Here is a 15,913-nt window from a genome sequence, read left to right on the forward strand (position 1 = left end):
CGGGGAGGTCATGAGGGATATTTCCAACAAAGCATGATCCAAGAAGATCTCAACGTTGAAATAGGCAGAGGATGATAGCTGGCCAGTAGGTAGAGCACAGAATGGTTGAGAAGGCTGAGAGACTCCCAACCTTTGTAGAGTCCATGCTGGGATTATTTCAATATCACAATCTCATATAAAGCTGTGTGTGGCTGACTGCCTCTGGTTTGGTGATGTACTTCAACTGAATCAAAAACATAGTTAGATTATAAAATAGTAATCTGAAACAGTTCATACAATCTTGGCATCAGGGGGTCTTAATGCACTTTACAGTAAATTAAATACGTGAGAAGTTTAACAACTGTTGTAATTCAGGTGATGCAAATGGAACTGATAAGATATTTCATTTATACAGAACTGCTGAATATGGAAACGACTTTGTAATGTTATCTGGAGTTCTCAGAGGAACTGCGAAGTACAGAACATTTTCAGGTCAGAGTGGACGTTGCAAATAAATGTAGTTCTCACCTAAATTGGGGCCTATGGCAGCAGATTGACTTGTTGATACAGCTGTCTTAATTGCATGAAGAAAAGAGGACATTTATTGTATGTTGAACATTCACCTTAAGACTTGAACATTCACTTTTGGCAGGTAGATTTGTACATGACATGGCAGTCTTTGCATTTCAAGTTAAGTGATAGCTGAACATGTTCCTAGAATGATCCTGTGACCACTGACAGTGCAGCAATCTCAGATTCATGTACATATGGTCAACCGCTTGAACTATGTAATTATCTTTTTCATTTAAGATGATGTTTCAGAAATTTAGCTGACATTCAAACTGTCACGATTCCAATTTCTCAAAATTACTATGCCTTATCTGAAATTATTCCAGATACATTTTCTCTCTCAGGCAGAACCCAAAGCAAAGCAAAAAATGGCTTATATTGTAACTAACAACTTGCAATCATTTTAATAGAAAATATGTTCCGCAGATAATATCAAGGAAGATAGTCCCATACTTGTATAATGTGCCCTTTGGTACAATTTTTACAGTTGATATTGTGTACATTTTACTTTCCTGTGATCTCTTATGGTATCTATCCTTAGCTTGCTAGTTGTACTTGGTATTCCATCAATATCTGGCTTGGGTTTTTTCTAACAAAAACTTTCAAATTAAAACGTGATAACTGAAAGATACCACTGCATTTGTGTTTCTTTTATAGAACTTGTATTGTCAGGAGATTAGTATAATTCACACCTGAAATTTTAAATTAAAGATGACAGAGATAGAAAATTTGTTGATCATATTCATCCACACACATTGCCAGAGATTAAAATTTGAAATTAATAAAATTAGGAAACTATCAATTACCGAGGACCATCAGGAGGTTCTGTTAATTAACAGAAACTACTTTTTCACTCAACTGCTTATTTATCATATTAACAATTTCTGCACAGTCCTAATTGTATTCCAGGATGATTTATAATACTAAATTTAGCTTGCCAAAAATGTGCGTCATATATATTGAACACAGAAAAGGTAGCAATTTAATATTTCATTTGTTGAAACATATTATAGATAATAATTGGATTTTCAAATATTGTTGTTTTCTCTCAGTGTGATTGAACTGCCACATATCAACGTGAAAAAATTAGAAGACATTTTGTGCCACGGTTAAGGTTATTGTCCTGCATTAGAACAGCTTAAACCTGATCTGCCTTTTAAACGCAAAACAACAGGGATGTGAATCGTTAAATGGATCAGTTAACAGAAATGAATGTTATATAAAGTTATAAACAGTCTTGCAGATAAACGGATGGGTGTGTACCTTGGTAGACAGGCAGTTGAAGAATGAGGAAATGTGAAATAAATGCTGATGGATTAAACGGTAAACATAGAATACAAAAAATAAAAACAATATCTCGATGTAATACGATATGTTACGAATAGGCAACAATTTTTCCTAACATATTGCTAAGGGTTTTAACCAAGTGCATAATGATAGGATACACAGTCACTTTGATGATGAGGGACAAGATAAAAGGGAAGTGAAAGCCTCCACAGACAGCATGAGAATAGCTGGTTTTAAGGGAATTGTTTATTCTGTTGCACTGTCAACAACATTTATTGGTTCATAAGCACACTCTAAATGTGGAACGCTGTTGTAAATGCAATTTCACAGCAATATAAGAATACTTCTGAAATTCCACAGATTGTTGCAGATCAACTATCCATGACAAATTAAATATCATCCCTAAATTATTTAAACTTCCCTAATCCAACAAGGAGTCACAATTACAACTGCTAAGATTGTCAATGTTCCTCAAGCATTAAACACTCTTTATCAAACTAGATACATTTCAATTTTTACTTAAAATACTTTCAAAACAAAACAAGCCAGTCATCCATAAACTTTTCTTTCACTGGTTTCCGTCAAACGTCCTAGACTTAGTAGCATTTTTCTTTCATTCCTATGTTGCTCATAATATTGCAGCCTTTTTCAATATAAATTAATTAGCCTCATTGGCCATTGTCCGATTTTGGACTCTGCCAATTCAAGTCACCACATAGTACATGCACCATGACAACCCTCAGGGTTAGAACAAAGTAATCTTTCCAGATTACATATCATGACACATTAACAACTTATCCGAAACATTGTCATTGAACAAGCTTGCCTTACTGCAGTTATTTCAGAAGATATTTTTAGAAATGTTCTTAAATGGTTTTAAGTAAGTTCAGTGTTTGTTTAAATTGATCTTTATCTCTTCTTCAATCATATACCGCTTATTACCACAATGTCCTGCCCTTCTTTCTCACACTCACGTCTCAGTAACAGTCATGATCTATATCTGATCTGCGACAGGAACTGGAGATGTATGTGAAACATATTTACAAAAACTTGTAGAACAAGTAAAACTCTCAGCTACATAAATATGCAACATAAATTCAAATCAGATTCCAGTGCAATATGTTTATGCAGAGAGTGGAGAGGATGTGCAGCGTGGAGTGGCTGAGGTGGAGAGTGCTGATTCGTTTCAGGGGAAGCTTGTACGGGTGTCAGAGGTTATGGGAAGAAAGCAGGAGAATGGGGTTAGAAGAGCATAACTAATAGATTACTAATCAGAGTTATGCTCTCCTAACCCCATTCTCCTACCTTCTCCCCATAACCTCTGACACCCGTACGAGCTTATTCCGTCGAGACTCATTGTGTGTGTATGAAATAACTCAGTTGCTTTGTTTTAAAAATCATTAAAACGCAATGTTAAATATTTAAACAGCATTCTACAGCATAATTAATGGCCCAGAATCACCCGGCTGGTCAGTTTATCTTTGAAAAACGAAAAAAATCTATTCAATTAATGCTCGAACCTTACAAGTGACTTGTTATCAGACACCATACACACATGGTTTCAAAAAAACACACGGAACTTGGAAGTACATCTGTGTGTTTTAACTGCATGACTGAACCCTGAATGTCGTAATCTCTGGCAGTTTAGCTCATTCTGATTATGCGCTCACTATCCTACAACATTACGCAAATCTAAACACCACTTTGAGAGAAGTTAGGCACAAAAACTCAGCGGACAGCCAGCATCTCTGAAGAGAAGGAATGGATGACGTTTCGGGTCAAGACCCTTCTTCAGACTAGTCAGGGGAGAGGGAAACGAGTGATATAGACGATGATGTAGAGAGATATAGAACAATGTATGAAAGATATGCAAAAAGGTTGCGATGGTAAAGGAAGCAGGCAATTGTTAGCTGTTTGTTGGGTGAAAACAAGAAGTTGTCCTGACTTGGGGAGGGTGGAGAGTTGGAGAGAGGCAGGGAGTGCCGGGGTTACTTGAAATTAGAGAAATCAGTATTCATTCTCAAGCGAAATATGAGATCCTGTCTGCGGTTCCTTTTTACGCATTGAGATGTTGTTTTTTTCCGGGATTAAGCAGTAATTTGCATTGAATAAATCCACCTAAATGTCACCTGTTGCATTTTGATGAGTAAAATGTTTATTTATGTGTTATTACGTTTACGGAACTGCTAAGATGAGGTTCCATTGGTCCGTTGTCGGTACATATGACAAATAAGCACCCTTGAACTTGAATGGCGCTGTTGTTCATCCTCCACGCAAGTAAACATCTAGTGACATCTCCAAGCGCCTAAACTCACCTTGACTGTAAATTATACCCGCTGCCCTTTACAAAACGCTACCCCACCTCTGCTCCTTTTCATGTTAAACAATAGCGCAATAAGTCTTCCTGACAGTATCTCCATTAAACAATTCTAAATAAATACCACAAGTTTGCCGAATTTGGAAAAACGTTTAGGAACAAATGTATCTGTTGATGGTTTTTATTTTTCTTTACATTGGCTTTAAACGTTTAAATATTTACAGCAAGATATCACACAAGAATGAACGCACACGTGGAGACAAGACACCCGATGTACATACAGTTTACAAAGTACGCTTGTTCGTTTTACAAATGATTTTCTTGAAGGCCTTCCTGAAGTCCCTGTTGAAGATTGTGTAGATGATTGGGTTCAGAGAACTGTTGCAGTAACCGATCCAGAAGAAAACGTTGAAGAGCTGGTCGGGGATGGAGCAGCTTTCTCTGCAGATCGCCTTCAGGCTGTAGGTGAAGAAAAACGGAAACCAGCACACCACAAAGACCCCGATCACCACGGCGAGCACGAAGGTGAAGCGCTTTTCCCGCAGCTGGGCGACTTTGCTCTTGGTCAGGTTGGAAACGGGCCGCTTTCGTTGCTCGAAGAGCTGCGATGCGCGGTTGCTGGCCCAAGACAAGCGGTTATGCTGTGCCGCGGGGCAACAGCTGGGAGCTTGCAGTTTCCTTGGGTTGGACCCCCGCGAGTTCCTCGCCTTGGTCTCGGAGGAGAAGCTCTCTTCCAAGTCGATATCCTCCAGCTCCTCCTGCCTCTGGTTGCTGCACGAACTCTGGCTGCTGGGACTGTCCGGCTCAACCTTGCTCTTGGCCGCGAAACACGTCTCCGTTTGGGAAGCTCGCCTGTCCACGCCGTTCTTAGCCACCGACACCACGGACGTCCTCTGTTTGGCCACCCTGTAGATTCGGAAGTAGACCAAGATCATGATGACACACGGGGCAAAGAAAGACACAATGCAAGACGATAGGATGTACCAGGTATCATCGTTGAGTTCGCAGCATCCCTGTCTGCTGCGATTAGTGTCAATGGTAACCAAAGGCGGGAAGGAAATAATTGCTGATATTAGCCACACTATGGCAATCATGCACTTAATTCGTCTGGGTGTCCTTTTCAAGTTGTATTCTACCGCACGGGTCACCGACCAGTATCGGTCCAAACTGATAGCACACAGGTGAACAATGGAAGAGGTACAAAAGAGCACGTCGAGGGCTAGGTAGATACCACACCAAACACTCCCAAAGTACCAATAGCCCATCACCTCGTTGGCGAGGGAGAAGGGGATGACCAGGGCGGCCACCAGGATATCAGCCGAGGCCAGGGACACCAGGAAAAGGTTCTGAGGCGGCCGCAGAGCCCTGCTGGTGAAGACGGCCACCACCACCAGGATGTTGCCTACGATGGTGAGCAGAATGATGAAGGTGACCATCAGGCTGATCAGGGCGGTGGCGGCCGGCGCGTAGTAAGGAGCCAACCTCTGAGACCCCGTCCCATTTGCCTCTTCGGATCGGTTGGTGTCGGACTGACCGCAAGGCTCCATCGCGATCACATATTCATCCCCAAACGCGCGGGCTTGATGCTGGCCGAAGTTGCGGTCGGGTCTCACCGATCGACCCCTAACTTAGAGCCAACTTATCTCTCGCTGCCGCCTTTTCACGGTCTCATCGGCGGCGAGAATGATCATCTTGGTCGAATGAATCAAACTCGGTCGGAAGAACCAACTCTGTGGAAGCAGAGAACTCCGAGCCCGTATCTATTCCGTGTCTCGGCTGCGAGGAGCGTGTCCTTGCACAGAGCGCCCCCAAACACCCAGGGCGAACTCTCTGAAGCGTATTTCCCTCAACCTTTACAAAGCTCCCAGACCCTGACGTCAAGCAGCCGTCAAGCCAACCAGTGCAGGGAGCTGAGAGTGAATCTGGGCTGTTCCAGCGTGGATGTTGGGCGTGTGAGCCGGCGCTCCTCCAGAAACACCGCCCCTACGTCCCGCCTCGCACCCCAAGTCAAACCGCACCGTGAAAGACGCCCGCACTCACACCGGCAAGTTACTTTATCGTTTAATCCCGTCCGATTTGAGCCAAGAACAGAGCCGAACAAACCCACACCACGAACATTTGGCGCCCGCTTTAATCAAGCGAGGGTAAATATCTTCAGAGCCAGCTCTCACTCCCCCCCGACCCTGCTCAATTCTGAATGTCTGTTACTGTCAGCGCATTAAAGTGTGTTAAGCAGAAACATTGTGCATTTAGAAGCCGAGGGTAGGGGTGGGCGTGGCGATGCGGAGAGTCCGCTGCAGTGGGTGAAGTTGAATCGGACTGGCATTTGTTTACCGATAATTTTGCAGCGCTTGAAATAGTTAAAATGTGTGTGTTGCATTTGAATCGTTTCTGATATCCCGCCAGGGAAAGGCCAAAGGTTTTCCGCGATATGGCTGTTAACAATGACAGTGTGGGAGAGAGGAAGGTGAACAGCATTGATGCAGAACAAAACCTCTTGACAATGTGACTTCCATCTCGGACTGAGCTTTGGTTAAAGGCCAAGTGCCTTGACCTTGCCTTGTAAACTATATCAAGTTTACGTTTCTGACCCATTTCCGTAGATTCTCTGAAATGATCCTTGGGACCAGGAAGGTCACACTTTCCTTGTTGTCTATAAACAAACAGTGCTGGCACATACAAACGCCTTTCTTGAGATCAAACTCCGGGCGGATGCTCCGCTGAATGACCGATTTCCTCAACGGATTCCGTTCCATTACATCTGGAAAATGTATTTGGGAGCCACGACGCGTCGTTGCACGGGAAGGACTGAAGAACTGCAATTCTTGCAATGGGCTTTTGTTTAACCTGCGATCACACATGGTCCTCAGAGGGGCAGTTGACCTAAAACGCAAGCCGAACACTGGTTTTGATCGAATTTTTGGTGTAGAGATTGGGGGAAAGCAATAGTAAGAGGCAAGTATCGATGAGGGATAATGCGGAGAAAGTGCTGGGTTCCGTTTTCAGTTGATGGGATGCAACCTGACGTTGGAGATACGGGTCGCAGCTGCGACCTAGTGTTTCAGAGGTGGAGATATACCAGTGCTATATATTTGTTACATATGCAACATATGTGAAATTCTAGTTGCATGCGTTACACATGCAGGCGATTGACTTTGTAAGGACGTAAGGGTGTGTAAAAGGAGAAAAGGAGCGAATGGTCAGGGTATGTCTCGGAGTGCAGGACGGTGGGAGCATGTGGGCGGTGAAGCTTGGGAGACGGCGGAATGGTCCTGTGTCTGATGAAGGTTCCTAACCCGAAACGTCGCCCATTCCTTCTACCCAGAGATGCTGCCTGCCCGCTGAGTTACTCCAGTGTTCTGTGTATATCTAGGGTCCGGAGAGAAATTGATACTAGTCTGAAAGGCGCCGCGAAGGGAGATCGATGTGAATCGGGCAAATTGAATTGTTGTAGGTCTTACAGTGGGATTGTAGTTACATTCAGACACAATGATAGCCACCCTCAGCCTGAAACCAGAGATCGGGACAAGGATGGGTTAGTGCTGTGCTTTATTGGGAGGGGGAGGGTGGCAATTTGTGATTTGAGTTCAACTTGGAAGCCTTCTTCAAATTAGAAGGGCCTGAAAAGGGCAGCCGGCAGATCAGATGGGAGGAGGTAGTTCGGTCTGAGGAGACACAAGAAACAGCGGATGCTGGACTCTTGAGCAAAACTCAGCGGGTCAGGCACCATCTGGGCAAGGTACACAAAAAAGCTGGAGAAACTCAGCGGGTGCAGCAGCATCTATGGAGCGGAGGAAATAGGCAACGTTTCGGGCCGAAACCCTTCTTCAGACAGCAATGCTGCTGCACCCGCTGAGTTTCTCCAGCTTTTTTGTGTACCTTCGATTCTCCAGCATCTGCAGTTCCTTCTTAAACACCATCTGGGCAAGGACTGGACAGGCGACGATTCTGAACAGGACCCATCTGCAGTCAATCTGCTCCGTTCCCATCCTTCATAGCCTATCCCAGTCCCTCATTCCCTTTTCATCACCCCCTCCCCCCAACCCCACTGACCCTGTCCCATTCCACCTATATTCCCTCTCTCTGGCATTACATTACATTTCACCCTCTTTACTCAACTGTCACCCTTTGTCTCCTTTTCACCTCTAGCCTTTACCACTTACTCCATCCATCTGCCAATCTAATTTATCTCACCTGCACCTATTTCTTACCAGGCTTTGTTCCATCCCCGCCTCTCCTTTCCAATACCCCCCCCCCCCCCCCCCTCCTTACTCCTACCAGTCTGAAGAAAGGCCTTGACCCGAAACGTCGCGTATCCATGTCCCTCAGAGATGCTTCTTAAAATATGCTTCAGAGATGCAGCCTGACCCGCTGAGTACCCCCAGCCCTGTGTTTTGCATGAAGTATGGCCTGAGTTGTATGAAACTACGGTCAGACAGATGAACAGGGTGCCAACCAAACATTAACGCCCAGTGTCAAGGCCCAGAAATTCAGCATTTGTTAATTGCAAACGACCTCACTTGTCTTGTTTTTAGTATTTATAAGGAACGACATTATCGACTGAACAACCGTGTTAATGAAGTTGGAGTTTATGACAGATTAGTTCCAATACCGTATTCTCCATCTGTGAAGTGCCCAGAGAAAGGCACAGAGTGCTGGAGTAACTCAGCGGGTCAGGCAGCATCCATGGAGAACATGGATAGCTGACCTTTCGGGTCGGCACCCTTCTTCAGACGAGTTTCAGATCCATCAGTTCGAATAAGATGCTCGACCCGAAACGTCACCTGTCAAGGTTACACAGAAAAGCTGGAGAAACTCAGCGGGTGCAGCAGCATCTATGGAGCGAAGGAAATAGGCAACGTTTCGGGCCGAAAGGGTTCTCGGCCATCGGACTGAAGAAGGGTTTCGGCCCGAAACGTTGCCTATTTCCTTCGCTCCATAGATGCTGCTGCACCCGCTGAGGTTCTCCATCTTTTTGGTGTCTACCTTCGTTTCTCCAGCATCTGCATTCCTCTTTAACACCACGTCAATGTCTATTAATGCTTTCACAGTTCTCCACACTTTGCGCTTTCTTAAGTGAGCATCCGCAGTTCCTTGAACATCTAAAATATACCGTGTCTATTAAGTCTCGTCTCACCCTGTCAGAACGGCAGAAGTCGAGAGATAAACAGCGCCGCTGGAATGCTTCCGCTTTTGAACAAGGAGGTACATATGCTGGAATCTTGAACAAAACACAAAACAAAGTGCTGGAGGAACTCAGTGGGTCGGGCAGCATCTGTAGACGGGATTTAGACGCGACGCTTCTTCGCTCGCTCCCCTACCGCAGAAGAGCTCTGACCCGAAACATTGCCCGGGAATGCCCGCCCATTCTCTCCAGGTTTCTCCAGCACTTTGTGTTTTGCTTTCAACTCACAGACCTTGGATCGTCAATGGTCAGAGAGTCAGCGAGCGGTTGAACTGCGAAGCATTCTTGCCCATTCACCCCCACGTTCAGTAGTGGAAGAGATAGGTTTGATTTCTTGGTGATTTCGCTGGCAATGTTATGTGTCACCCCCAAGTACACTCGGGTCAGAGTATACAAGTGAACACACACTTTGCAGTGAACTGGTTAGGAGACAATGGCGTCTGATTACTGCCTGGAGGTTACATGGAAACTCTCTCTCTACCTTGAACTGGTTTCCCCAGGACAGGTTATTTTGCTTGTCAATTCCCAAAGTAATTTTTAAGTGGTTCTCTAGTTCCTGATATAAATTGCAATTCATTATCAATTCAGCCCACATAGCGCATACAGTGTTCCCCAGTTCATCAATTGTGTTATATCCAATTTACACTTTAAAAATACATTTATAACAAAATTATCTGTATAGCCAGTTACATGCCCACTCCCTGCCATCTCTCCTCCATGAATATGGAGCCAAGGATTTGATGCTTTCCATTTTATTTCTGCCATTTTATTGTAGCAAACCCTGCAGTGAAGGCGTTTTATGTGTTTACAACAATAATTGTTAAATTAGATCAATCTTCATTATATTATGTTCATCCAGCATGAGAGGTCATGTTACTTTTGAGCTGTAAAGTGACATGGTGAGTATTTCCTAACAAGGTTCATGAACAATTAGAGAGGATGTTTCAATGTCAATATGGGTTACACTCTAACTGTTCAAAGTGAAATCAGCAGTCATATAAAAGGAGCAATTATTTAATTACCAATTCATTATCATATTATTCCAATCCTTCACATGAACTTCAGTATTACAAAACTCTTAACAATCTAACCACTTTTATTTGTGTGTAATAAGTCTGCTCCTCTGAGATGATATTTGCATGTTCAGGAATCCTTTAATGTCTTCACTCCATCCCATATGCTTTCAATTCCAGAATTCTGCATCCTAATTGGTTCCAATCTTGGATAGAAACATAGAATAGAATAGAATAGAATAGAATAGAATAGAATAGAATCTTTATTTGCCACGCAACCAGGGTTGGTGGTATTTGGGTTCGGTATATGATGGTACACTGCTTTAGTCACATTAACGCATATAACCACACAGATCATAGTAATAAAGTGCATCCATACCACATCACAAATCACAAATCTCACCAACAGAACATAGTGCAAAAGAACAGACAAAGACCATAGACAAGACACTATATACATCAAGAGTCCTTGGTGTTATCTGTTATTGGAGGGAATTGAGTGTTCTTAGTGCTGAGGGGAAGAAGCTGTTTTTAAAATGTGTGGATTTTGTAGCAAGTGACCTGAGGCGCCTCCCTGAAGGGAGAGACTGGAAAAGGTGATTTGCTGGGTGGGAGGGGTCCGAGATTATCTTTATTGCCCGTTTTGAGGTGCGTTGGAGGTAAATGGAATGGATTGAGGGGAGTGGGGAGTTGATGGCCCTGGAGGCCTTGGAGACAATGCGCTGTAATCTGTGTAATGAGTGACTGTCAGTTACCGTACCAGACTGTGATTGAGGAGGTGATGATGCTTTCGATAATGGATTGATAGAAACGGACCAGGTGGTGTTTGTGGACTGAACTTTTTGAGCTGTCTGAGGAAGTATAGGCGTTGTTGGCCTTTCTTAATGATGTGGTCTGTGTTGATGTGCCATTTTAGATTATTGCAGATATAGGTGCCCAGAAACTTGAATGAGTTTGTGGAGGTTATGGGATGGGAGTTGACATGGTCGGGGGGTTTGTGGTTTTGTTTGCGTCTGAAGTCTATGGTGATTTCCAAGGTTTTTGATGTATTAAGCTGGAGGTTGTTGTCTGCGCACCATTTGACTGCGCTGTCGATTGTTTGATGGTATTGTGATTTGTTGTTGTCTGAGATGAGGCCAATTGTTGTTGTGTCATCTGCATATTTGAAAATTTTGACTGAGCTGCATTGGGATATGAGGTTGTCTAACATCGGTAGTGGGGTGTAGAAGTAAAGAGAAGAGCACATTGAAAGTGGTGAAACAGAACGCACGAAAGGTAAATCCTGAAGAATCTTATAGAATTTTTCGAGGGGGGCTCCTGGTGTTGAGAGTCAGAGGGCTGGAGAGTTTTTCAAACTTAAAGCACAGGCCTTGACTCTTTGCTGCTCAAAGAGTGTTTGTCAAAAAGTAGTGGGGATCCAATGGCACAATAAATATTAATGATGGGATGGGTGAATGCTCATGTCACAAGCTGGGGGGCAGTGTTAGTTTATTATAGAGTTTGGAAGGCTGGGGGTGGGCAAATGTTTGTGTGCAGTAAAGGATAAATGCTAAAGTCAAAAAAGCAGCAGACTATATCTAAATGGTGCGATTGGGAAAGGGGGAGATGCAGCGGTGATGGTACACCAGTCATTGATGCAGGTGTAGCAGGAGTAGTGATGTTAGAGCAAAAGATTAATAGCATCCTCAACAGACCGAGTTGGCGCTGTATGCATAGAATTGGAAAGGGTCACCATGATGGGGGGCACTGTGTGGTAGACTTGGTTTTTTCTAGATGGGTGAGGGGACTTATGTGCTCAAAAAGGCCTTCACAGGTATGTATGTAGGTTTTTCATAAGCTCCATAAATTCCATAAACTCTGCCAATATCTGTGCTTTATCTCATGGTCTTTAGCGTCTTCTCCACATAAAGCTAACCAACAAACCTCCATAGATTGGCCTTCAACCCACGTCCCAATTGTGAAAAGACATCATAATTATAATTCCCATAATTTCCTCCTGATAATTTTTTTAAATAAGAAAAGAAATGCATTTTTGTAGCCCCCTAAGGACTCCTGAAAGTGACTTACAACAAAATAATTTCTGAAGCACAACCACGGTTGTCATGGAGACAAATACTGTAATTAGTTTTTATTGGCAGATGTCCGCCATTAAATAAATGATGATGCTATCGAGTGAAGCTGGCATTAACGGCAGAAGGTTTATTGGCCAAAAGCACCAGTAACATCTGCCGCTGTATAGTAGAAGTCTTATCTTCACATTGTTGACTCCCTCCTTTGCAATGTATGGTATTACCATCTCAAAACTGGGCATCAGCAGGGCTTTATCTCATCAAAACTGTAACTTCATGGCTCAGAAAATTGCTCACACCAGGTTGCAACTCTGCATTACTGGGGATTATAAGAAGGAACCCCAAAAGCAGAGCCTGAAAATGATATGCCTACCTGTCCATGCTACATTGTCTGTGGTAAACAAGAAAATCAGCTCAGAATCAGCTACAACCAGGTCAATTTCTGCAACCCTGGTATGAACAGGATGGTGAGACTCAAAGAATGTCTTCATCCTCAATGATGGTATATATCAGCAATGGGAACAAAAGACCAGGTTGGTGTATTTATGTAGGAAGGAACTTCAGATGCTGGTTTATATCGAAGTTAGACACAAAGTGCTGGAGTAACACAGGTGGGCAGGCAGCATTTCTGGAGAAGAAGGGTTCCAACCCAAAACGTCACCCATTCTTTTTCTCCAGAGATGCTGCTTGACCAGCTGTGTTACTCCAGCACTTTGTCCCTATGGTGCATTTATTTCTATCGTTGACCAGCAATGCTAAATTGTAGATCCTAACAAATTTCTCGAAATTCCCAGCATTACATGTCAGTTAATTTAGTTCACTACAGGAAGCGTCAAGGACATTGGATGTAGTAAAGGGTGTGAAAGTTGAAGCAGACTATATCATAGCTGTGCTGATAGCCATGTACTCTGGAACTTACTGGATTCCAAACATGTGATTCTACAGCAGCTGCAACTCAAGCATTCATCTCAAACTCTTTAGTTGATCACAACAAAACTGTGAGCAAATCAAATGCACCCACAGACCTCCTCGTCATTCTACTTTCAATGATCAACAAATTCCCAAAGACGGTGCTCTATCAATCTATACTTTTACCAATAAACTGCCACTGATAAAGACACCAAGTGCTGGAGTAAGTCAGCGGCTCAGGCAATATCTCTGGAGAGCACGAATAGGTGAAATTTGGATTGGGACCTTTCTTTAGATTTATTGTAGTGGAGGAGAGAAGGCTGGGGGCAGCACAAAGTCTGGCAAGTGATGGGTGGATACAGGTGAGCGAGGTTTTTGATTGACAGATGGTTGGACACAGGCCAGAGGTGAAAAGATAAAAATTGTGAACATCTCCTTTAAGCCCTTTAATTCTGCTCTTGCTCTGCCTTCCCCCAGAAGGAATAAGGATAGAGTTCCCCTGGTACTTACATTGCACACACCCATCTCTACATCTAGCACATTGTTTTCTGATACTTCTGCCACCTTCAATGTTCTGTCCTCCAACACTGTCTCTTTTTTCTGCAGTTTCCAATCTGCTTCCCAATGCTCAATTTGCATTTTGGCCGGTTTATCTAGTTTCCGACCTCTTTGTGGCTGTGGTTGAAACATGGACAGAATAATTGAATTCCAGGGCATTTGATCAAGTGTGGCATTAAGGAACTCCCTCAAAACAGAAGTTGGTGGGCACCTCTCACTCAAGCTTCTTCAGAAAAATCTGTTGTATCTCTTGACTGAGAATGATCTTAAATCTTGTCTCCTCATATAGCATTGGTCAGCAGATAGATATAAGGAAGTGCAGAAAAAAGAGACTAACTGCTGGAGTAACTCAGCGAGTCATGGTGGGCACCTAGGGGAAATCTCTCCACTGATTGGAGGCACAGAGGAAATTGCTCTGGAGTCACTCAGAAACCCTTCGTTGCCGATACCTCTCACTCAAACTTCATCAGAAATATCCCCTGACCTGATTGATCTCAAATCATGATCTTCTCAGTGCAGCCAAAATTTTATGAGCTCGGTGGCATAGCAGAGGTGCTTCTTCATAGCTCCAGACAATTGTGTTCAATCTTGACCTCGAGAGCAGTTTGCGTGGAGTTTGCAGTTTCTCTCTAAGAATGCATGAGTTTCCCCAGACCACCAGTACACATGCTCATTATAAGTTAATCATAAATTGTCCATGAAAGGTGGGAGGCAATAGAGTAAAGGTGAGTTAATGGGGATGTAAGAAGAAAAATGAGGTTTGTGCAGACTTAGTCTAAATGGGCGTGTTTTGTTTGGCATGGACATGATAGACTGAAAGGCTTGTTCGATGAATCTTTACCCTCATTACCAAGAGGCATTGGAGACAGAGCCACAGTATTTTTTGGATGGGACATAATTCCATTCGTAGAATAGTAAGAAGATGGACACTTGAAGACAGGAACATGAGGCCACTCAAAAACAACATGGTGAGGAACTGTGGAAGCAAAACTCAACACTGAACAGCCAGAGGTGGAAGAGTTCACCACCATGCAAAATGTCAGACATGGAATGGATAACACATAGGAAAGAAGTACGGAAATTGAAGTCTGCAGGTTTTAAAATATTTATTTTGAAATGGATTCTTATACTGGAAATGGCAGTAAAACTCACCATTCTTCTTTTTGTTGCGACAATATACTCCGACTCAAAGATCAACCTGGCACATTTTGTGTAATTTATTGGAACATCCTTCAAAGTATGTGATGTTTATATAAGTGACAACTTAAATTATAATTAAATTAACATGAAATCTAAACATTTTTGAAAATGTTTAAAACAGCCAAATGGTTCATTAAGGGATTAGTAGAGGAGCAATGGAATAAATTGTTTAGGACAACAACCTACCAAAAAGAAGCAGAGAGCTTTTGTGTGGGCAATGCTTTAGTGATGTTACACGTATCTCTGATTCAGAAGGCTGTGAGTTCACTGATATTCCAAGTATATAAACAAGTCGTTTAGGCTACCAATTGAATACAGTACTAAAACAGTTCCTCACTGTCAGTTGTGTAGGTAATGGGTTGAGACCTTAGAAAATGGTTACATCTCTTTCTTTATTATGCATTTATAAACCACTTGTGCTATAGCTGCAAGTAAGAATTCCATTGTTCCATTCCAGGCCATATCACAATGAAACATTATTGACTCTCTTGTAGAAGACCAGGGGAATTCTACCTCTGCTATGCACCAATAGTTATTCTTCATCATCATCATTAAAATAGACACAGTAAACCCTTAATATTCACAGGGGGAAAGTTACAGAAATGAAACTTCTACATATCACAAAAAAACAGATGTCATTTGTTTCCCAATAACTCCAGAGATTATTTCATGGGGACAGCTGAAGAAGACTTTTCTTTTCTGGGAGATTTGCTCTGTAGCCTCTCAAAGTGGTAAGATGTATGGATAAAGTTAAAGGCATCTATCCTAGGTTTTGGTGGAACATTTAATATTTTGCTAGCAGTGGAATACATGAATGGGGTGGGGT

At 42.9% G+C, this 15,913-nt stretch overlaps 1 protein-coding gene across 1 annotated transcript; it reads right to left on the reverse strand.

The window, feature by feature from the left end:
- Nucleotides 1–4,293: 4,293 nt before the first annotated feature.
- On the reverse strand, nucleotides 4,294–6,350 carry LOC129701447 (alpha-2Db adrenergic receptor-like). The gene has a single exon (XM_055642631.1). It carries the CDS (start codon nucleotides 5,698–5,700, stop codon nucleotides 4,438–4,440), a length of 1,263 nt encoding a protein of 420 aa, XP_055498606.1. The 5' UTR covers nucleotides 5,701–6,350; the 3' UTR covers nucleotides 4,294–4,437.
- Between the last annotated feature and the right edge of the window lie 9,563 nt (nucleotides 6,351–15,913).

Source organism: Leucoraja erinacea, chromosome 11 (assembly GCF_028641065.1).
Source record: "Leucoraja erinacea ecotype New England chromosome 11, Leri_hhj_1, whole genome shotgun sequence".
Classification (NCBI taxonomy): domain Eukaryota; kingdom Metazoa; phylum Chordata; class Chondrichthyes; order Rajiformes; family Rajidae; genus Leucoraja; species Leucoraja erinaceus.

What these genes read in the sequence shown, in the direction of transcription:
- LOC129701447 (XM_055642631.1), bottom strand. Translation starts at nt 5,700, where the DNA reads ATGGAGCCTTGCGGTCAGTCCGACACCAACCGATCCGAAGAGGCAAAT.